At 38.5% G+C, this 25,086-nt stretch overlaps 1 protein-coding gene and 1 non-coding gene across 5 annotated transcripts in view; both read right to left on the minus strand.

Annotated features, from left to right (window-relative positions):
• The window catches only part of PHF14 (PHD finger protein 14), a 166,584-nt gene extending 141,985 nt beyond the window's left edge, over nucleotides 1–24,599 (minus strand). For all 4 annotated transcript variants that reach the window (XM_075419260.1, XM_075419261.1, XM_075419259.1 and 1 more), the window contains exons 1-4: nucleotides 24,513–24,599; nucleotides 23,952–24,062; nucleotides 14,102–14,751; nucleotides 9,601–9,745 (exon numbers count right to left, since the gene is read on the minus strand). In XM_075419260.1, the coding sequence (XP_075275375.1) occupies nucleotides 9,601–9,745; nucleotides 14,102–14,751; nucleotides 23,952–24,062; nucleotide 24,513 (907 nt within the window). In that variant the 5' untranslated portion in view covers nucleotides 24,514–24,599. The remainder of the gene's footprint in view (nucleotides 1–9,600; nucleotides 9,746–14,101; nucleotides 14,752–23,951; nucleotides 24,063–24,512) is intronic.
• On the minus strand, nucleotides 20,238–20,340 carry LOC142361264 (U6 spliceosomal RNA). The gene has a single exon (XR_012763859.1). It is a non-coding gene; the product is annotated as a U6 spliceosomal RNA (small nuclear RNA).
• Nucleotides 24,600–25,086: the final 487 nt, after the last annotated feature.

Here is a 25,086-nt window from a genome sequence, read left to right on the forward strand (position 1 = left end):
CCAAATTATAAAATTATTTCCTGAATACTAGCACCAAGTGAAGAATCCATGTACATGATGGGTCAGATTGCAGTTTTGTGAGCACCTGCAGGCTTCGCTTGGATATCCTTCTACTTCTCCCTATCCTGAAAATGAACAATGTTTTGGTGTGGGGTTTGTTTCTTTTTGAGGTTGATTATGCCAGAAGTATCCAGTCAACAAATCTGCACTCCGCTTTTCTACTTTGCATTCAGCATCCAAATCAGCTAGAAGAGAATATACAGATGAAATAAAAAAACACTATTTGCACACTTCAGGGCTTGTGGGACTGAGCTTAGAAGATCTTCTACAACTTCAAAACCGCAGAGTAGTTTGCAGAACACAAGCTGACAGATTTGAGACACCAGACTGCTTAAAACCCCCCCTAATATACTTCAATCAACATTATCACTTTTTACCTGGTTTTAAATTATGGCTAAACTCAATCATTTAGTGTCTCCATTCTTCTTTGGTATATCCACTGCATTCTTTATGATTGTTAAGGTGCCTACGCACGCTTAATCACCACAAAATTTAGGAAAACACTATGTTCAAAGTGATTTAGAAACATGTTATTTAAATCCTGCACAGGAATAAGAGTAGTAGTATTACTACTGCAAATGACAAAAAGGAAAATCTTAAAGCTTATCACCACAAAACTGTATTTCTGCATATGCCACACTTTGAATGTGTATATGTTATTCAATAATAGAAAATAGGATTTCATTGTCAACATTTAAACCACAGTAGAAACGTCAGTAAAATACTAAATTCGGCCATTTGTCAAAAACAGTGATCAAGTCAACATCTGTGCTTGCAGAACAGTTAAAACTATTGAATTCTGCAATTAAATAGCCACATGATTTGTTACCTTGGTTCATTACCCACTGACTGTAATAAAATAGCAACAGTGCTCTAACTCCCCTTGTGACAGAAACAGAGCTCTGCATAATAGACTAAACCTACATTCAGGAAATACACAACAATACTGTAGGAACTGCTTAAGAAATATAGTCTTCCATTACAGAATGAGGTTCATCAATAAGAATTAAAAGAAGAAGCCAGCATGTTTCCTTTCATTACAAAAGTATTCCCGAATCAAAGGACAAGTAATGCGCAGAAGTGCATTCACAGACGAGTTTCATTAGGTATATAAAATGTCATGTAGCTCACACATAAGGTAACTCCATTTTCTTTATAAATGCTTCAGGTGATATTCCAAAAAGTCATTTTTTAAGTCCTAATAACACAATCTTGAATACATGCCAGTAAAGCTACTTTTCAGCAATTGCATTAATGTGCAAACACAAAGCCCATTAATATCATAGAGCTGATGAATAATTAAGCTTTTCGTAATTCCTACTGATTCTTACCATAGGAACATTTTCCTAAATGTACTTATTAAAAATTACCTAACACTGTAGAAGCAGTAATACTGTCATCAATCCATATGCCAAAATAAAATCAGTTTCTTCCACTGATGCTTCTTCACCAATTGAAAGTAATTAGGTTTCCTTTTCTTACATAAGTGCCATTAGTCTGCTAAAATCACAATGGTGACTTCCCCCAATTTTTACCTTCATTCTGAAATAGTACTTCTCAGTCATTTTTATATGGTTTTTTTTTATTTCTTCCTAGAAAGTGACATGTGTGCTGTAATTGCTTCCATCTTTACCATATATGTTGACATGAAACACTGTTTCTATAACAATACAAATCTAGATCCCTTTTTCACATAGATTAAAAAAAATCCTGGATTTTTAACTCAAATGTTTTGTCCCTATATATACAGAATTCTTAGTGAGAGCTTTAAAGACTTTTAGATCTCTAACAGACAAGGAGGCATTTACTCTTTTCTCTAACTGCCATTTAGCAAAAGCTAAACACCATACTGTTACAACCAGCAAAAGGGGTAGTCATTAGCTGGAGAAAATAGACTAGATTACCATTAATCCTTGCTAATAAATACATTGAAACCATCTTGTCCACAGCAGAGCTGAAGAAAAGGAAATCCAGCCCATAAGCCCGCTGCCGACTCAGGGTACCCTGTCAAATAAAGCTACAGAATCAAAGGTGCAATACAAAGCCTTGTTTGCTTAAAGCCACACAAGCAACAAAACGGCTGCACTTGGAGGCAGCTTTGTATACCCACATACATCATCAGATGACTAGCTTCAACCACGAGGGAAAAAAACTTCAGTGCAAGGTTTCAGAGAAGGTGCTATGTAATTGTTCTTGACTGAGTAGTGGCATGGACCAATTTCAGTATGCTCCAAAATAAGCCTGAACTCTACGTAATATGTCTGGAGAGTTTACTTTTTAGGAGTAGGGATTAATGTATATATACAGTGAAACAAAACACAGCTTTATGAACAATGCTCTTAAATAGGTAATTAGGTAATGCACCATAAAAAACTTCTACTCAAGTCTTGCAACCCAACAGCTGAATTTTCAATTTGATCTAACAATAGTTAAAAACAAATGAAGAGCTGAGTCCCAAAAATTAATTAGAAACCACTTCTTACACTGTATTTTTTGCTAAGGATACCCAACTATTTTAACCCCAAATTTTTCATATGCTTGCTATAATGGGGCATTTGCTGCTTTTGGGTTGTTTAGTGGTAACAGAAACCAAAGGAGAGGTCAAATTTTGTCAATATAATATTCATACAGATAATAACAAACCTGTTGAACAGCTGTATTCATGAAATAGCTGTAAAGCTAGAATGTGTAAGATGACAAGTCTTGCACGTGCTTTTCACACCAAAAATCAGTGTGCACATGAAGAGAACTACATTCCTGTAAAAAAACTAGCAGTGGAAGTTCCTTGCAGCCCAGAAACATATAGTGAAGCAAAAAAATCACCAGTAGCTCAATTTTTAAACAATAAAACTTTCATTATTCAAAAACATCGAAATAACTAATAAAAAATAATCAATGACAAAATATATTTGTTCTGATTTGAAGAACAAGTGATGACACAATGATGATGTCATTTGACATTAAGATGCCAGATATGTATAGGAGCAGATGTAGTGTTTGGTTTTTATATGTAGAAGGAATAAAAAAAATCTATTTCACTTCAATTGAGATATGAAGGCAAAAGCAGTTTCAGAACAAAACCCTATTGTAGAAATATATCAATTTTGCTAAAACTTTGAATTTCAGTCCAAGTAAGTGTATTTGGAACAATGCAAAGCTAAGATCATTACAGCACTCACCTGGGATGTGAAAGCCTGAAGTCCCTGCCCAGTCCAAACCAGAGCAAGGATATCAATCTATTCTTCCATACTCAGTGCTCTGATCACAGGTAGTAGTTACTCTGGAATAAATACCTCAGTCTCTTCCATGAGTTGCTCCACTTCTGCATGTAAACACTACAGTATTTATTATACTAGATGTTTACTAATTCTGCAGCTTAACTACAGCAAGTCAAAATTGTTCCAAGATGTTGTGAAACAAAAAACTTCAATACTTTACAGTTTTTCACAAAACGGAAATCTACTTCCTGGTTATTAACTAGCAACCACAATGAAAATCCTGGCAAAGCTGAGGAATGCTGCTCATCTAGTAAGCATCTGTAGTGTCAAAATTAAAAAAATAAATTTTAAAAGTTTCTCAACATACTGACTTCATTTTTTCTCATTATCACAAGTTCTAATATTAACTGCCAACAGGAAAAACTAATTTGACAGGATTAACAACACGTTTTTAAAAAGCAGAATCCTACACGCACTTTGTCAAAATTTAGAATTGTGGATAAACAGATTATCAAACACATTCAAGCACGCAGATGCAATTAATTAGCACCAATGAAAAAGATGAACTTGCAGTTCTAGATCACGCTTTTAGTGGCTTTCACTTTCCAATTTCAAGCAAGTTTATGATAGCCATGCTATCATAATATCATGGTATCATTCATGTATCCCTTAATGAGCTGAAACTGGCAAAAGTGTTTTCTACTGCATGACTATAATTGAATTTTTGTATATTAAATCAGAGCTACAGTACAAAAGGCACTTGGTAAGTCTAAATGTACATTTGTCCAAATCTGTCTGAAAAGTTACAATATACAGATCAAGAGTTCAGAGTTTTTAAAAACGTCTGTATTTTTATATTTCTACCACGGTACTATTCTTTTCTCTGTCACAGATAATTACCTCTTTAAACACATAATTTTAGGATAATTAAAACTACTGAGTACAACAAAGGTTCAGCTTCTTACTGTCTCCTTTCTTTTCCTATACTGAAAGAATTTTTTTGATCATATTAACAAAAATTTTAAAAAGCAATATTTTTATGACTCTTGAAAATGCACAGACACAGAGACACGAAGCTGCTGCTCAATAAATCTTTCCATTCTAGTATTAAACAGTGATGAGCAAGAAAAGGCTGTCCAACTTTCCCATATTAATTGTTTGGAATTACTGGTGTTGGAACAGAAAGCAAAGTAAGGACTTGCTACAAGTAGATCTCCCAAGCAACATCAGGAGGTAATCTTTAGATTTTTCTAAAAGCACCACAGTTGTGTAGCTGGTGTGACTACCTAAGGAATGAACGGACAACAAAGAAAAGCATACACAGCTTGTAAACAACATGTTTGGATTCAGTTATTATCCCTGCACCTCTGACCTATTCAGCATTAAGTCAACCACCCGCCCCTTTGACTGGAAAATATGCTGAAGAAAATAAAACATCTTTTAAACATTTCGCTTAAAATGCATGCTGTCTTTCCTTAACGTTCACAAAAATTTTGAATTTGGGATCTTTAGAAAACGCGAGAGCCCCTTTTCAACTTAAGTTCAGTAAATCCTCATGTTTGTAAATTCTTAATTACTGTATCACAACTCCATTTCTGCCACCTCCTTAAATACCTCTTACACTAAACAATAAAACTGGTTTAGTATAACGCTAAGCTATGAATTTAAACACATGAAAGTCAAGACATTAAAACTCTCACAACATTTACTGTTTCACACACCACATCTATATATTGCAACTACAGCCAAGTTGTCTGTCGAATGTATAGCATTTTAAACAGTAAACAAACTTTTTTATTCCCTGATTTTAAAGTCATTGCACTCTCTCAATAGCTTATTTTTTATCTGATTATCATTAAACGAAACTACAAACACCTCAAAATGCTACCACTACAACAACTGTTCCGAAATTTATACCACGGAGGGAAACAGGAAGAGAGACCTAATACTTGCCTTGGCTGCATCTGTTTCTCCATCTCTCTGAGAGGGTAATTTTTTGCCAGTCAAACAGAACACCTGCACACACTAACTACATCTACATACACTCTGAAACATAATCTTATTATAAAGATCATGAAAACATGAACTTTAAGGTAAACCATAGGCTTGCAATAATAAATGCTGTGACATCACAGTATTGAAAATACAGAATCACACAGAATCACAGAATGGTAGGGGCTGGAAGGGACCTCTGTGGGTCATCCAGTACAACCCTCCTGCCAAAGCAGGGTCTCCTACAGCAGGCTGCACAGGACCTTGTCCAGGCGGGTCTGGAATATCTCCAGAGAAGGAGACTCCACAACCTCCCTGGGCAACCTGTTCCAGTGCTCCGTCACCCTCAGAGGGAAGAAGTTCTTCCTCATGTTCAGACGGAACTTCCTGTGCCTCAGTTTGTGCCCATTGCCCCTTGTCCTGTCACTGGGCACCACTGAAAAGAGTCTGGCCCCATCCTCCTGACACCCACCCTTCAGATATTTGTAAGCATTTATCAGGTCCCCTCGCAGCCTTCTCTTCTTCAGGCTGAACAAGCCCAGCTCCCTCAGCCTCTCCTCGTAGGAGAGATGCTCCAGTCCCCTCATCATCCTTGTAGCCCTCCGCTGGACTCTCTCCAGTAGTTCCTCATCTTTCTTGAACTGGGGAGCCCAGAACTGGACAGAATACTCCAGATGGGGCCTCACTAGGGCAGTGTAGAGGGGAAGGAAAACCTCCGTCAACCTACTGGCCACATTCCTCTTAATGCACCCCAGGATTCCATTGGTCTTCTTGGCAGCCAGGACACACTGCTGGCTCATGGTTAACTTGTCATCCACCAGGACACCCAGGTCCCTCTCCGCAGAGCTGCTCTCCAGCAGGTCCACCCCAAGCCTGTAATGGTGCATGAGGTTGTTCCTCCCCAGGTGCAGGATCCTGCACTTGCCCTTGTTGAACCTCATCAGGTTCCTCTCTGCCCAGCTTTTCAGCCTGTCCAGGTCACGCTGAATGGCAGCACAGCCTGCCAGTGTATACACCACTCCTAGTTTTGTTTCATCAGCAAACTTGCTGAGGGTACTCTCACATTACAGTCAATCCTTAATTGGACCAACTGTTTAGAATCAAGACATCAATCAATTCACGCATCATAAATTCAGAACAGTATTTTTATTTGGGAAATGTAGAATACTAAAGTACATGATTTCGCAAAATGAATTTTTATACCAGACAGCAGCAGACCAGGGTAAGCAGCAAAATTAAAGTGCAAAAACGTTTTACTACGCTGTAAATCATATGGCGACTACACTACTGCTTTTAGGGAGAGAAATTTTATTCCCTGCCATACACATCACATTGAAGTAAGAAACCAATAGAGGGCATGGAAAAGAAACAGCTAGAAAAATTTAGAACTTCTCTCATTTAATTCACAGCAACTAACCCAAGGGCAATAGCTGGCAAGTGTACTGCCTACAGTTACGGCCCGTGTATGATATGCACCAGACATTTTCTTCAGACACACTGCAATCAATGCGTCAAAAAAACTGACACCACAGTTGGAGGTGTCCCACTATTACAAGATCTTACCACAAAACCGCTTATCCAAAATGACAGATTAGTGCCTAAAGATTTTTGTGAAAGGAAATGAGAATTATCTCCACACAGAAGTAAACAGTCTGAAAAACAACAGTACTACCACAAATACAATAAGATGTTTTCCCTAGCAATGTAAAAATTTTTCCTGTTTTTTTTTTTTTTTGAAAAAGAAAATAAGTTGGTATGTAAAATGAGAACAAATTTTTAATTGATGATTAATTAATTCCAGGTTGTTTAGACAAATACAAAGTATAAGAGTGGGCATTTAATTAGCATTACAAGTATGCTACTTACGCGCTTACAGAGGCAGTTACAGATTTCTGTGATTTTGAACCAGTTATTTGCTCCACAAAGTTTATAGATGTTTGGACACGTGTCTGCAGAGCAAAGACAGCTTTTGGACAAGTGATGCAGGCCATGCAGGTGATACGAACATCACACAGCAAATAGTTGCATTGGAAAGGCAATCGAATTTCTAGGAATCTCAGAACTTGTCAGTAAGGCAAGTAAAAGTGTTTATTAACAGTCCATGACTAAGTCTGACTCAGAATCCCCCTCTAACTCTTGGCTATGTTGCTCTGTTCCACATCACCACTTTTACAGAATCACAGAATGGTAGGGGCTGGAAGGGACCTCTGTGGGTCATCTAGTACAACCCTCCTGCCGAAGCAGGGTCACCTACAGCAGGCTGCACAGGACCGCGTCCAGGTGGGTCTTAAATATCTCCAGAGAAGGAGACTCCACAGCCTCCCTGGGCAACCTGTTCCAGTGCTCCGTCACCCTCAGAGGGAAGAAGTTCTTCCTCATGTTCAGACGGAACTTCCTGTGCCTCAGTTTGTGCCCATTGCCCCTTGTCCTGTCACTGGGCACCACTGAAAAGAGCTTGGCCCCATCCTCCTGACACCCACCCTTCAGATATTTGTAAGCATTTATAAGGTCCCCTCGCAGCCTTCTCTTCTTCAGGCTGAACAAGCCCAGCTCCCTCAGCTTCTCCTCGTAGCAGAGATGTTCCAGTCCCCTCACCATCCTTGTAGCCCTGTCAAAATTTCCCTGTTCCTATCACAGTCATTCTGCACTTTCATATGACTAACTGTACAATCATTAAATAAACCCTACAGAAGAATTTTCAGGGAGTTCCAGGGCTTTAGGGTTCAGATGTACCAACTATATGTAATATTTGGGGAATTCTCAAATAGGCATTCATAACTCTCAGCAAAAAGACACTTCTATTCAATTTTTCCTTTCTCATAAGTTCATATTAGACTGTGCCAGAGAAAAAGAAATCTATCAAGATTCTATAAAACTAACTTTTAGTAGCTTACTGCATCTCAAATTGAATATATTCTGCACATTACTTTGCAAAAACTTTACGGACACAGAGGAGGGAATTCTGCAAGCATACCAAGACAAGTAAACTTAGAAGTCTTAACACTTGTTATAGCCAATGAAGACCTGCATAATGCCATCAAAGACACCGAGTGTGATTCAGCTCATCACAAATTAGCTCAAATAAATTGCTCTCCAAGCTCCATTAACACTACAGATTAGCTCTTCACAGGATCACAACAGGAGTTCAGGAGTTAAGATGTTGGCACTTAACATAAGGCACCTGGGACCTGAGGATAGAAATTCCATCCTCAGTTTCCTAACTGATGTTAAGCGAAGAACTGAACTACAGCTCAGTGCATGAAAAATACTGTTTTGAAACAATTTTCAATCTAGTATGAGAAAACAAAAGGGGAATAAGGGATTAAGAAAAGCACTTCCTACCTGAAAAGGCATGCTAAACAGCTCAAAAAAATTTTTTAAATTATGGGAGTTACATAAATTAAATAAATGCCTTTTATGCTTTTAAAGTAGTAACGTATCTCCTTTTCCTGTGAAACCTTAAAAAAAAGTGAAGCTCTAAAAAGGTACAGGACATCAGAAATGCTAAAAACAAACAAACAAAAAAGAAACCTTATAAATGAAGGGAAAAAAAACATTTACAACAAAATAGGTATGCCTCTCTGTGTTGGTTTCTGTCCTACCTTCCATCCCAAGAGAAAGAGCAACGACACACAATACACCTTCCCTGTAAGGCTGTTAAAATTCCATACACTCACCTCAGAATTACTCCAGAAGTGTTCCTTTAAAACCAGACTTCCTACATTTATAACACAACATAGACTAGATTTCGAGGCAATTAGCAAAACAACAATCTGAGCATGTTTTAACTTTAAAATTTCCCCATTTCAAATTGTCAGTCAAAATGACAGGAAAGTTCAGGGCTAGCTGTTTTCACTTACAACTAAACGCCACGGACAGTGCCTTTCTCTCCTCCTTCCCATCCCTCTGCCTTTTTGATATAGCAAAAATATATGTAAAAAACCCTTTCCTGTTAGGAGACCTCCTACTCTCATGACCTTGCATCACAGTTATGCAATCAAAATTGTATACTGAAATAGGTAAGACAAAAATACATTTAACAAAATATCCCAAAGCCCTGAAAATATAATCTCTACCTCTAGTTTTTACACAATGTGACTCATTATTTAGGTATCTGTAGTCCATGTATGTCCTGTCCTGTAGCTGCATATATTTGCTTCGCCAAAGTACAAGATTCATGTTTCACCAATAAAACGGATTCATGTAGTGTTACAAAAAATTTACCTGCCAGAGTTCAAAGGCTTCTTTTTTTTTTTTGAAGAAAGCAAGTCAAAATTTTATTAAAAGCAAAGCATATGTTTTCCTCCCACAAAGAGAATGAACGTATTACCTTCATGCACTGTTATGCCACAGTTGTCACACTGGATAATTTCATCAGCATCTTCACTGTTATCTCCAAGACAAACGCAACAAATCAAAATATGGTCCATTTTCTGGGAACTCCAATTTTGAGACTTCTCAAGGATCAATGAGTCCTAACATTGAAAAATGAAGACATGTGGATTATGCCAGGAAGTTCAATTTTATTTAAAACAAACAAAAGATCTGTTATTTGCTCAATTTTGAACAACAAACAAAAAAAGATGGAAAAATATTTTCGTAAGAACAAAAGCTTCTGCTGTCAAAACATTTAAACTCTTCATCCACAAATATAGGAGCTGGGAGAAAGGATGGATACAATCTGATCTCAATATACCTAGAGACCTGTTAAGATCCAGAGGCCTGACAAGGGTCTTCTTTCCTGAGACAGAAACATGTATGTCTTTAAACCCTTTATGTTCTACAAAAAGCAACAAATACACACACCTAAGAAACCATTTAAAAGCAAAAAAAACCCCACCAAGGGCAAAGGTGGTCTTCAAATGTCCCAGTATTCAGACAAGTTGCCTCATTTTGTTAAAATTTGCACCTTCCAGAAAAAAAAGTCACATGGATCTGAAAAATCTGAAAATAAACACCTAACACAAGCCTGACAAGTTTTCATTTACGTGAAATACAACAAATTATCAACTCATTTTTATTTTGTTGTATTGCAAATGTATATGTCTCTGTGTAAAATCATACGATTTACTAAAGCTGTAGCAACTAGTTTTCTTCTGATTATATACAGGAATAACGATTTGCAGAACAAGTACATGGCTCTGTTTTGGCAAACTTAAATGTGAACCACACCATTTAAAAAGAATTTGGCTTTTAATAGGGAATTTCTCTAAGGAAACACAGAGAAGAGTTTCACAAACCAAATAAAGCTGTAGGTAAATTTTAATTTTTTCATAAACACCATCTAGGCTTCTTATTATTTTCATTGTGAGCAACAGACATTGTCTCTTCTGCAAAGTTTCATGGCTTCCATACATTTATTTTTATACTAAAAGCAAACACTGAGCTTGAATATTTTCATTGGTGATATGAAGACATATAGGGAAGTGTGAAATTAGGCATACTAGTAAAAAAAAATTATTGTGGGATAAAGAAATAGTAACTGTTTCAGAGCAGAGGCTGACAGTTCAAGCCTAAATGGCATCCAGTGAAAACACTAGAGATCTGAAAATATTCCAAAACAGCTGTGGCATTCACAGCAAGGTAGGGCCGAAGGTGCCCTCTCAAACATCTTTTTCTCATTCCAAAGCCCCATTTATGACATAAAACACAGCACCAATACTGTGCCTGTGTAGCCTAAGCAGACAAAAAGTCTCATGAATGCTACCTGAAGTAGGTATTCTGCCTCAAGGATCTTAAAATTCTCACACTAATCTATGCAATTATTTCACAACAGCTTCTCAATCTGATACAGTAAATCTCTGCACAAAATTTTCAGTGAATCATTAAAGAAGTCTCATAGTAATTTAGGTTTATCTGGGCAGGTAACTGGAGTGTAAAGAGGGGGAACCTTTGCCCGACTTTAAAGCAAGATTAAGGGGTATAGTAACCTTATCACCTAAAGCTGGGCTCAAATAGTTTACCGCAAGTAATAAAGGTGGCTTGTTGTGATGCTTTTGACCTAGGAAAGGTCAAACACATACTTTGAGCAGTTAAGAAAGGCTTCTGGATCTCCCATTCATTTTCTCTAAACAATGTAAGGAAACATGACCTCTCAAAAAAAAAAAACCACTCCTCATCTAGAGGTAAAAAAGATTATAAAACCACTCACACGGTCACTCTTGCTTACAGGAATATCATTAATTGTGAAAAATACAAGATTCTCCCCTACAGAGTTCAGATTTAGAGGCTGCTTCTTCCAGCATCTTCCTTTTAGGACAAAGCTGCAAAGCATTTTGAGGAAAGCAAGAAACTTACACATTTTTTTCAAAAATGCTGTGGCCCATCATTATTCAAATTACCCACATTTAGCTTACCATTCACATTACAGACAGGAAAATGGTAGTAGCTACTCCTTAACTTTGGCAGAATGATTGTGCAATGGCACAAGCTTCTCAGACGCATCTCGCAACTCTACAGAAATAATTTTTTCTGACAGTACCTTTGACTTAAGCAAGTTATTTGGCTTCAATTAACAGAAGTTTGTAAGAAATTTGCAATCTCTACTGTTACAGAAGCCCAAGGTCTGATAATTAAAAAAAGAGAAGAAAAAAAAACCCACAAAAAAACCAAAACCCCAAATTATTACCTTAAAAGAAATAAACAGAACTGCTCTGTAAAAACAACACTGAAATAACAATAGCTGTTTAGGCAGTGAGAACATATGCAAATATGGGTTAAAAAAAAAAGAAACAAGCAATGACGGAAGGGCAGCAAATTTGGATCTAATGTTAGGATCCCCACCCATTATGGTCTACCTTATGTGAAGACAACCAACAGGTCAAACAGAGCAGCAGAATGACTTAATTTTCTACGCAGACATGGAGAGGGAGCGATCCGGTGTGTATGCTGCTCTCCCCTGCTTAGTTCATGCAAGCACCTGAAAGACCCCATCCCATAAGCTGACCCTACTTGCCTAAAGCATAGGAACTTTACATTGTAGAGAGGGTAGCTGCTGCCAGCTCCTGAATAAGTCCTGTTCCCTACCAGAGAGAGAGAAAGGATTTCAGCTGAATCACTGTGTAATTCCCATTTCTGTGGTGTTAATGAAGAAAGCGAGCATTTCAAGCTATATGCTTTTATACTTCTAACTTTAAAGGAATACAATAAAATAAAATAGAACAGAAGAATCCCATAAAACGGTAGCAATTATAAAAACAGAAAAGCACTATTTACTACTAATGATGCCTGACCCTAGAAAAGAAAGTTCTGTTTGTCTTCTGTGCTTAATACAGTAGAAAAGCACATAGTATTTCATTACAGCACAGGTAAAAATACTGTCTATCCAGACCTCAAAATATTTTCATAAAATGTTGAAAAACAAAAATCACACAGAAACAGAACCCAAGCAATCCACCCCCAAAAAGTAAGTAAAGGAACAATGCATATTAAGGACACTACTACATGTTCAGGGTTAACTACCTGAACATTCTTTCATAAATTAATTATGCATTCAGACATCTGTTTTTAAGAACTTTGCTTCTGCAGTGTAAGAGTATACCGTTATAAAGTGGAAATTATGGACATATTCAAGAATATACCCCTAAGAATGTAGACTCACATCTCCAACTTGATAGGGGAAACAACTTCAACAGAAAATTGCCTATCTCTGTTTGAAGTTCTGATGATCAGTACTGGTAGAGCACTTTCAGCTCCTGAGCCAAGAGAATACAGGTAACAACACTACAATTACAGAGCTAGACAATGAAAGATGCTGCCTATACAACAGGTGAAAAAAAAAATGCTTTTTTTTTCAAGCACAATTGTTACTAGTAATTAAAACAGCACAGCTCGTTTGCAATCTTACATATATAAAATACATAACAAACTATCTGAAATGGAGACAACTAATTCTTCCAAATACTCTGTTTAGTTCCCTCTCTTTTGACACATTAAAATAAAGATTAAATGTAACAGCAGAACTTAAAATAGTGCCACACCACTAGCATTTATCAAATGTTATGCTGACATTGCAATTATTTCCTGAAAATTGAACGTAAATTTTACAGCAACTGTTTTTACTTGGTTCAAAATTTTGCTACTGAAAGACATGAAGTCAACCATTCTGACAACCTAATATCTGAATTTTTCCACCCGCACAACCTTTAGGGAAATGTAATTGTGCACAGGAAGAAAAAGCTGCATTAAACACTTAATGTATAATTTTCCCATTCTGCAGTTCGAAGATATTTAACATAACAATATAGTTCCCAAATGCTTTTAGTACTGTGAGGAATTACTTCATTTGTGAGCATTATAAGCAAACCCAACATAAATTGTCATGCTTATCCTATTTGACTTTAAACCCAGTGTGCGTATTTCTTTACTTAGAATTCTTCTATCAGTGAACTTAGTGTTCAGACTTTGATGTTTGTCACAAAGAAGGGCTAGGATAAAGAATAACTTATCATTCATTATTTTATGTACATGTCACAGATGCTTTTAACTTTTAGAACTTTACAGATATGCAACTTTTATGCTAAAACAGAACTAAAAGTCTTGCTAATACATGTTGATTTGCATACTGCACCTCCTATTTGCTTTAGAACTAATCTAACGCCCCCTAGAGCCAAGAGAAGTTTCTCTATTGACCGCAGTGACATTAGATTGGCCAAATGATCCAAGCCAGGTTATTTAATACACAGTGCCTATTCAGCACAATTTTGCTGCTTCGCTTATTCCTGTAAACACAATTCCAGCCAATCAGTTTAACTTTTCAAATCAACAGAATAGCTACTGGGGAGTAGTTTCCACTTGTCAACAGATATATTATAGAAAGTTGGTTGCACTACCTCATTACTCTTGCTTTGTGAAAGAGCCAGGCTATCATTTGTCAATTCCTCATCATCTGCATTATTCCTGTTAAGAACTTTACTCTTCTTCTTCTTGGATCCTCCATCACTAGCCGTGCTGCTATTATCTTCTTCATTACCTTCCTCATCATTGTCATCCTCATCACTTCCACTCCCATCATCTTCATCATCCTCATTATCTCCATCACTGCCCTCTTTTCGCAGTGCGTTTTTTCCTTTTTTTTTCTCGGCAGTAGGCCGCCAGTCATTGTCGTCTTCACTATCATAGTCATCCATATCATTTAGTTCTTCCATCGATACAAAATCCAACAAAGGTCGGTTCCTGCGCAAATTCCATTTTTTTGGTTCATTTGTTTGCTCATCAGCCACAGCATCAGGTTCAGCTGCTTTCTCTTTCTCTTTCTTCTTTTTTGGCTTTTCTTCTTCATCTTCTTGCTCTTTCTTTTCAGTTTTAATTACCTCTTTGTCTGCTGTTGGCACCTCTTCTTCAGCGGAGCTTTTTGGCTGTTGCTCTTCCACTTTCACTTCTGCTAGTTCCTCCTCCAAGACATTTTCTTCTGATTCAGTACAGGAACCTTCACCACTGTCCTTTGATGCATCTTCACTCCCGTGACCACTTCCTTCAGAATCTGTTGAGCAGATGAAAATTTAAAAAAAATTCCGACACAAATGTACCCCCAAAAATAAAATCTGTTGAAGCAAGTTGTTAAACAAAAGAATGACGCATGTTCCTCCCTCATAAGGTATTCCACCTATTTTTTCAGCTGGTGTCCAAATACTGCTATTTCAAGTGGTATGTCGAGAATCTGTTAAACATGAGTGCATTTTAAGATGGAAAAAAAAAGATGGCAGAATTTATTAAATGAACTCTAAATGTTCCTTTGAACTGCAGCTCATATAACAGTAAGCAGTAGCACAGAATAATTTCCATGTGAAGTCAACTCTTAAAAGAACATTCCAGTTTTTAATTTCTGGAGGCGTTTTCTAAATCTTCAAATTAAAATGGCTACCCAATAGAAAAGATTGAAAATTACAAAATGAACAGTTTACATAACAAGTACTAACAATAGTATGGATAATCCCACCTTCATTTTTAGTACAGGTTTATTTTTCTGGGTTTGGGGGCTCTTTTAATTTGCAATGTTATTTCCCTTATCCCACATATGCTATGCCTCATTCAGTGTTGCAGCTGCACAACAGTGCATAAGTTCTAACCTTCTCTCACTCCTATGGTATTGTTCTGCATGTAGTCATTATTTCCATTAATTAACACAGGCCATTCTGTGCAACAGACAGGAACAGAAGAGGATTTGTACAAAAAAAAAAAAAAAAAAAAATCACAAAAATAAGTCATCTGTACTATAAAGTACATGTAAAACTTATTGAAAAAGATGACAAGTTGTTAAATTTAAAAATCATCCACTCTGACTATCTCTCATCTTATGTTCACCTACTACTTTTCATTTAAAGTATTAGTTTAAAAGAAACAAATCTCTGAAAGTATTTTTAAAAATTAACAACAAAATATAAAGTTGCTTGATCCAATGCAGGGATCAATTACGTAATGGCTACAGTTTTTGAGTTTGTTCAGAGCCACCACCAAGTTCCTGATGCGCTGTCACACAGATGCAAAGAAGAAACATGCTGATGCTTGCAAATTAAAAAAAATCCTTAATCACTTTAGCTACCTGGAGCACGGTGATTTGCTACTTCGTAGCGAGTGGAGCATCAGGCAGCCAGCTGAGCATCGGGCAGTCAGATAACTGCACTCCGTATACTCCTTTTAGGTGTATTATTGTTGTTATTTTCTTCCCCTTTTGCTGTTCTGTTGAACCGTTTTTATCCCAACCCCTGAGTTTTGCCTTTTCCTTTGATTCTCCTCCCTGTCTCATCATGGGGGAGGAGTGAGAGACCGACCACGTGGTTTTATGTTGCCAGCTGGGGCTAAACCACAACATTAGACTCCTTGTGAATTTAAGGTTCCACTTTGTTTTGCGGGGAAACTTAGGGCATAGTTTGATCTCTAACAACACTCTAAATTAACAACAGTGATTCTTGTACATCAATACTACAATGCTGAGGATACTCTCCAGCTGCTTTACGCCATGCAAACAAAACAATATAAAGCAGAGAACAAATAAACGTTCATTTCATTCACTTCTCTCCTCCAAACTCTCTTTGCCTTCTGCCTGCACATTATGCTTTGTGCTCTCCTTTCTGCACACATGTACACACCAGAGCTACCTATAGTAAGGGATATCCCTCTTCTGTCTGAATGCATCCACCGTGATCGGTACTTTTCTAGAAAGAGCTATTCTGTGATAACAGCCATTTTCGCAGGTGTTCTTCTGTCAGATTCACTTTCAGTTAGGAAGAGGCTGTAGTATACAATTTTCTCCTTGAAAGAAATTTTACAGAATGGCTCTTTCAAATTGGCATCCATATCATGTCATTCCCTATGTGAGAGAAGTCAAGTTACTCTCAGTGAAAGATAGGGCCAGATACACTGTCAAATAGTGAAGAATATAGAGTTTCACTGAGAACAAATACAAGGAATAACAGTTGTGAGAAAGGCATCATTTATTTCTGTACACCTTGTATCTTTAGCTCTACTGAGCACAACACCAGGTGGCAGTCAAATCTGAAGTGGGTATCTCTGAGAGGAATTCTCTGGGACAGAACATTATGCTACAGAATTAACGTAAGAAAAAACTACCAAAATCACTGCAGCAGTTAAAAAAATCTTCCCAGGGTTTTGCAGGACCATCTTACAAGCAACTTTAAACATGGTACCCTTTTTTTTTTTTTTTTAAAGATTCTTAGAAAATGCATGTATACAGAGAGTAAGCGCTACAGTACAAAAGTACATGGCCACCCACTCACAGAAGACAGGCTGATTCTTCAATGTAGTATTTAGCTTAACAAGCAGCTCTGCAAAAAACAGCCTTATTTCTCATTTTTAAGTGAAGTCTGAAGGATAAGTTAGTTAAAGGAAATCACAGACTTGGTTTTGGGCTTGCCTCTTTCACTAACAAAGCCTAACCAACCCCAGGCAGCAGAAGAGAAGCAATCTGGCATCATTTTGGAAAGTTCTTTTTTTTTCTGCACTGAGTACTGTCTGGTTGAGTCTTACACCCAGGTGTTGAAAGCTACATACGAAGAATCCAATCCAGGATTCTGGAACACTGAAAGGAGTGAAAAACTTGAAAAACTGAGCATGCAATACAGAACACTGAAGTTATTCCTACTAAATAATATTGTTCAGTAGTAATCCACAGGAATCACGTGCGACGTCAGCCATCCAGCCCACAGTGTGCTTCATGATACCCTCTTTTCAAGGGTGGTAACAAAAAACAGGCTACAGGTGAGGTTAATGCTTTTGGAGGTTAAAGTCAGTTGATCACCATCACCCTGTCTAGTGGTCCCTTAGCCTTTTTCTCCTAATCACACAGCAGACATCTCTGACATGATGACATGAAATTACCCAGGTATCTCTGCTAAAACACCGTGTTACACACCATGTACAATCCCTTACCCAGGTTGCCTGCATCCTGACAGACGAGGAAAGTGGAAAGCACTGCAAAAAGCGTTTGTTGACAGCAGCTTCTGCCCATAAACTTCCTTACAAGAACAGCTCCAGAGTCACAAAAACTCCTTTGCACGTGCTATACCAAACATGTAAAAGCATATGTATTTCCTATACATCTGATGTAGAAATTGCAAATAAATTTAAAGATTCAAAAATACCTTAAGGAAATGCTTACACTAACTAGAAAGTTCTCATATTAATAGCTGGATGTAAAAATAAGCTAAGGAAACCTAGATCATATATGGAAAATATGAACTTTTAAATTGCCAAAGGCAGAGTTGCGTAACTGGTAAATTCCTGGCCACACTTGTCCATTAGATTAAAGCCACAGAGGTCCACTATGCTACGACCAATGTCACTATACTGAAAGCAAGAACTGAAAAGGCTTAACACCTCACTTTCAACATAACTTCAACAAGGATCTGGCATCAGTTAGACATAAACCACTGCCTTTCTATGCTGTTTTGCTGAGCACGATGATTAAACACGGGTAGGCTACTGGAAATTCAACACTGGTAAAGCTGGCAGCTAAACAAAAAATGGAGTTGTCAAAAGTAAAACAATTAAGAACATACAAAACCAACATAGATTAAGATACTGCTCTAAGGAGAGAAATTCACTTCTCAAATAATGTTTTGGAAAAAAGTGTCTAAATTCCATATTCAAAATCTGTGTACACTGGGCAGCGTAGGAAATGAAACTGATCACCGAACCACAATCACACTTGTTTCAGAAGCTATTTAGTTTAATAGAAAAACCAATGGAAGAGGAACAAATGAAAGTTGTTTATAAGGCAGTTTCCTCACTTCTACATTAGCAGTAATTGTATCACACAGCATTTCAGTAGATGTCTACTCAAGTCATAAAAGCACTCAAAACTAAAGGCTGCCAACTTTGACTTGAGTCATTGGGAATTGTCTTATTTACAATGTTACACACAGATGGAATTGATTACCCTGCCTCCTGAATTTGCTTAATGTTTCCCAGTTTCAGACACTGTTCTCAACAGTTCTTAACATTTTCAAACTTTGCTTGTTTGCGATGAAGCACTGCATGCCTCATGACTTCCCTCAGCGAAGTTACAGACTTGAATAATCCATACAATTGGATTCCAATACAAATTACTGAATAGTGAGCAAGAATAGATATTTTTCCCAGAAACACCTAAGAGTCTCACATCTTGTACGAAGGAAGTGACATCTGGGAGACAGCTGAACATCTGTCTGGGACATGCTAAGTCTAAGTCTCAGTCTCTGAAGCACTGTACCAAGCATACGTTCAAGAAACACTTGAAACGTCCCATCCTCACTGAGCACGTCTAGGCTCTCAGAGGTGGCCAGGCTGCAAACAGACAATCTCACTAAGCTGGAGTTAATAAAGCACAGAAGAATCTTCTCCATGTGGCAGGAAATACACAAGAGATGGACATACACACAAAAAAGAGGAGATGCAAGAGAAAGTAATGGAGGAGTAGTAAAGTAGGAGACGATGAAAATCCTGTTCAAGACTGTCTGAACAAGCAGAACAACAATGAACTGATGAGCAAGGGTTCCGTAGGGGACAGACAGACTGGAAAGACGAGGCACAGAGAGTCACAATAGGAGGAAAACAAAGAAAAATAAATGTCACCCCATCACTAAATCCACCCTGCCCAGACACTGGAATGAAAGCCTAGATTTCCGCTACATTACTCCTCTGCTGTCAGTAAACACATGGAGTAACAGAAATCTCAGTGTTTCCAAAGTGAATGCAAGTTCAAAATGCCCACCAGTCACTCCATAGTGTTACTTCAAGCAGCAGACATCTGTACAAATAAAAGATCTCACTTGGGATGACAATAATCCAAATGAACATAATGCCCGTATTTTCCTTTTTCTCAATGGGAAAAAGCCCTTGGGAATTCCATTCTGAGGGATTACACACTGCAGCTGCAAAATCAAGCCTTGAAATGACTGTAACAATTAAGATTATGCAATTACATGAGAATTTACTAATGATTAGCTACTGAATATTTTCTCTTACTTTCACTGTCTGCTGAAACACCCTACAACCTTTCTGTTGCATACCATTTAAATTTATTCTCAAAAACAAATATATTGGTCTCTTCATCAATATTTCAGTAGTGTTTATCACTACAGTATTTTGGTGCTTCACAAACATTTCTTTATACTACAGTATCCTGTAGAGGAAAGCAAAAGTGGAGTCTCCATTGTGCTAAGAGGAAACGAATTACAGAAAGATAAAGATATTTGCAACTTTTCACTTCTAGATCAAATCACAGGTTTTTCAGAATACCTAATATATGCATTTATATACATTATTACACATTTTAAACAGAGCTCCTACCATCCTAAATTGCAGTAATAGTACGTAATATTTATGCAAGTCAGGCTCTATGTTCAACACCAAAAAACCAAACATTTACAAATGTCTTTAAAAATTTGAGTCTAGGAGACTTGCAGCAGAAGTAGTGACAGAATCCAGTTCTTCAAGGCAGCATTCAGCTATGCTATTCTTAGCTAAACTCAGACAGAGAGCCAGTACTCAAATTCACACATCATTCTTGTTCAGGGACCATACTACACTTCTCTGTATCATTTCAGTTGCAGTATATGAGCTGCCAAAACTGAACAACTTCACCAATGAGAGAGAAGAAAAGTAGCAAATCCTTGCTTTGGAGTCCTGCTGGGAATTACTCTACAACTGTACACTGATTTCTGACGTCAGTATATCTCCAGCTGCTCTTATTAAAAAAAAACAACAACAAAAAACCCGAAATATGCTCTAGTTAACTTAAATGCAAAGCTTCAAATCTGTATTGTGAAACACATTATTAAAAAGCTTCAGTTGAGTATAGTAGAGTATCATCATTTCAAGTCACATATTCATATGCTCTGACTCCAAAGGGACAGGTTTTGACTGATCCCACATTAAGATTCAATATGACACTCCTTCAGGAATAAATTTTTCAAGATGTTTATAAAAACCAGAAAATTACAGTACTTTAAAATATGGCATTACTACTTTGTATTATACAGAAACAGAAGCCATTAAAAAACTACTTCATTCAATATTAACATAATTAAAAGTGCACAGGCCTGAAAGCTATTTACATTCAGTAAATTTACAAAAATATAACAGTTCTAAAATCAGTTTCCCTGAAGAGATGTCAGAATGACGAGAACTTCAAAGGGGAAAAGGCAGTAATTGCCTGTTCGTGTGACCTAAATCCAAAAGAAAAGAAATTAATTACATTGTAAAGGCCATATCTCCTACAGATTTTTTTGGTGGAAATGGAGGTTAAGTGATTAGAAATATTTTCTGTAATGAAAAAAAATTACCAAGGCATCAGGACTCTGAATACAAAAATTCAGAAATGCTGATTCCTTCCTAAAAGTACTTAATACCAACTTCTCATATCCTTACTGCATCTCAGATTCCCAGAAATCCGATAGAACAATGAACACATGTCAAAGCTTAAATGTTCAGGACTCAGCCCTCCTAGTCCTGCACAATACCATCTACTAGTACATATCACTTTACATCCCAAAGCTCATACATATGGATACAACATAACCAGCAGGGAGTAAACAACTTCAGAATTCTTTTAATTCGGTATTTATATGACCCATTAATTGTCAAACTTTTTTTTTTTTTTAAACAGCTACATGTGCATTTGTGAATCAAATAAACACACATTGCCGAGCTGTGGAACTACCATACTTACGGGACTTTTTGGCGTACATGAGTAGAATTCATGGTCGTTTTCAATGTAGATAGATTGTTTCTTCCTTCTGTCACGTTTATTTCCCTTTGTAAGCAAACTATGCTATGAAATTCTGAATTCAAGCAAATACTAAATACTGATTTGCAACAGGCTACACACGGAGAGACCTCAACGGTCATTGAAAGAAGAAAAAGAGCAACAGCCCTGACTGTACTGGAGAAATACACATTATGCTTTGAAGGCTTAACCAACAGTGAAAAAAAAGGAAAACCTGTTTCCTATTAGCAACAATCCAGAATTTTGAGCAGTCTAGTGGGGCTGCTTGTGTGTGTACACACATATTCTTTACATATATATAACTTTAAAATCATCCATTTTATTTATATACATGTACGTGTGTAAAAATGTCCCTTTATTTCAGCGCTTCTTCCATCCAAATCTAAATGGACTAGGTACAACCAAATTTAAGGCTATGTTATACCAGCTTCATTTTAAATGAGTACAAATCTTCTGTTTCAAATATCCTGCAACTGTTGGTTTAAGTTGTATTACATATAACAAACGTTCCCTTTTTCTTTCAACTTAATAGGTTATATGTTTAGTAACTTTCTACTCTCCAACTTCTTCAAACCCTCACAACTTTCTCCTTTCACACTGAAAATCTTTTAATAAAGTGTAAAATGTCAAACTGCTGCTGTTTCAAAGTGTTTTCATTAAATTTTAAATCCTATTAAACAGAACATTAATTTCTACTACAAGCAACAGACGTAAGTTCTGAAATGTGAATACAAAGCTATACGAGATACATGAACACAAAACAGTAATTAGAAAAACATTTTGTAAGTAGACCTTCGGTTTTTCTCATATGCTTGTTTCAATTCAGTGTTGCTTTTTTTAAAGGAAAACCAATCTGACTTCCTCAAAATGAAACTGAGATTGAAATACTCTCAAGGCTAGACGCTGAGCCCTCGCCATGTGTACATACAATATCCTAAAAGTCAAACTGGATATCAGTTGCAAATGAATCCTCTACGTTTAGACACACTTGAGTCAGGAAGCTTTATTCATTATTTTTAATTAATGAATGATTGTCTTTTAATTAAATAATATATTGCTCCGAATTACATGTCCGTCTCCCACACTCCATTTCCAAGTCTCCTTTTCCCTTAAATCCTGCCTACACTACTATTCCAGAACAAGGAGATTTTCTTTGGCAACTAAAAAGAATTTTCTTTTATGTCTTTAAAAAAAAGACAGTGCCCTTAGTGTAAAGAAAAGATCAAAAATCCCCTAAACAAGATTAAAAAAGTGAATGAAACAAGCCCCCAGAAATCTTAGCATGAAATTGGTAAGATGATATCGGTTTTACTCTCTTAAATCATTGCAGCCTGCTTCTACCAGAGCAACCAAGGGAAGTATGTCTAAGCTTGGGGAAAAAAAAAACCAAGGAGCATTAGGGCATATCTTAAAACTGGCAGTGGTGAAATAATCATTAAGCATTTTTAAGTTCATTAATAAGGAGGGGCTTGCCAAATGTTAAAAAATAAGCCTTTAAATGGAGATGGGGAATATATTTGCAAAATACACTCACATGAAAACACAGATTAGCATCCTCAGTGCAGACATAACAAAGTGAAGTTATTTGACAAGCTGTCATAATGCTTCCCTTACATCTTACACGTCTTGCATCTCTTTGCTTATTTCCCTAAGTACAGGTCATGGAACATCCAATGTGCGGTTTATTCACAAACACAGTCCTGCCCCTTCTTTCCCTTCCCTCCTATATGCCTAAATTTATTAATTTTATTTTGGCATCTTGTTTACTTCCAGTTTCTGTGGATGTTCACTGCAGGTACAAGAATCTGCACACACAGAAAACACTGCAGAACAAAACCACTCTCAGGCAAGGACTTCCTTCTAGTATGAAACGTGTACACCTTTCTGCATAGCTAGCTGAATGGACACTTTGTCTATAAGTTTGTCTATTGTACAAAACAATAAAAACCTGAACAAATTCTCTTTCTGCTGAAGGTCTTCACTCACAGAGTGGAATGAGCCTTGAGAAACAGTCAAGTTCTTAAGTCCACAACATACTATTATCCAGACTGATTCAAAACAAAATGGCTTTAGAATATTCTTATTTCAATACTAATGCAGTGAATTTTTTAAAAATTATCTCTACACTGAAGAAATAAAAAGCAATAGATATAGCTAAGGCAGTCGGCACAGCAGCTACTCAAACACTTCTGCCAAAACTTGTTTGATAATCATGAGTTATCTGTTGAGAAAAAATTAATTGCAATTGAAGTACTGTATGGATGTTTTGTTTAATCAGTTGTTTCTTATTCACAGCATAAGAATTCCCAGTTGTCCCACTGAGTCACTGAACTCGAAGTGGCTCGAAGTTCCAACAGTCCACTAACACCATTCTGTCTCCCAGATGATACTAAACGAGCAGCCATAAACCAAAAATGAGATAATTCTGAACCGAGGAGATGAGGAAGGATATTTACCTGAGGCATCTCCAACTTTAAAATCACTGTCATCAGAGCTATCATAATCTAAAGCTTCCAGCAGCGAAGCTGCCAAAGGCTTCACTTGTCTCCTCTTCGAACTGCGGTCCACTGCAGGAAAAAAAACACACAGCACTGTTACCAGGAGGCATGAAGAGAATTCAGCGTCGTTAAAGGCAGAAGGAAAGGCAGAACGGCCGAGACAGCCTCCGCCAGAGCGCCCGAAGCGCGGGCGGCGCCGGGGTCCCGCGGGGGGGGGGGGAAGCGACCCCCCAGGCGCCGGCACCCCGCACGGCACCGTGCCGGCTGCGGCCCCGGCGGGACCTCGCAGGGCGCTGGGCGGACGCTGGGGTCGCCTGAGGCCCGCGGGGCCACCAGCACCTCCAAACGCGCCGCCTTAGCGCGATCCACCGGCGCCAGCGACTAGAGGCACGGGGAAAGGGCAGCCGGGGCCGCCCGAGGGACAGCGATGCGCCCGCCCGCCCGGGGCCGGGGCTGCTCCGCCGGCACCCCGCCATCTCCCCGGGGCAGGGGCGGGAAGAGCCGCTGCAGATCACTTACTAAAGCCTGTGCAGGTGAGCGGCGGGCGGGCAGGGGCCCTCGGGTGCAGCGCCGCGAAGCCGCCAAGCCCCGGGCCCCTTCCCCAGACAATGGGCACGGCGGCGACCCGGATGCAGACCCGCGCCCGCCCGCCCGCGGCGGCCGGCCCGCGCTGCTGCGCCTGCGCACCTGCCCGCCGCCGGCCCCCGCGGCGCATGCGCCGTCCGGGCGCGCCTGCGCGACGCGGGGTGAAGCCGAGGAGCGGGCAGCGCCCGTCGTCCGCCCGGCGCTTCCCGCCTCTGCGAGGGCCGCGGCGGGGGTGGAGCTCGGAGTGTCCCGGGCAGCGCGGGGAGCTGCGGTGTCGGGGCGTGCGGGGATCCCGGGAGTCAGGGGCACTTAACGCCAAGTCCAGTGCAGACCCGTTTATTTCCGGGGGGGGGGGGGGGAATGTCCCAGGATCTCAGTTTTTAGGGAAAACGGCTTAAAACCCAGTCTGGCGCTTCCTCTGATTCCCGTGTGGGAGTGAAGCCGTTTAAGCACCGTTCCAAGAGCTGGGTTCCTTGTGGACTTCATTGCATTGTCAAGCTCATTTTTG

This window comes from Opisthocomus hoazin, chromosome 4, assembly GCF_030867145.1.
Source record: "Opisthocomus hoazin isolate bOpiHoa1 chromosome 4, bOpiHoa1.hap1, whole genome shotgun sequence".
Classification (NCBI taxonomy): Eukaryota; Metazoa; Chordata; class Aves; order Opisthocomiformes; family Opisthocomidae; genus Opisthocomus; species Opisthocomus hoazin.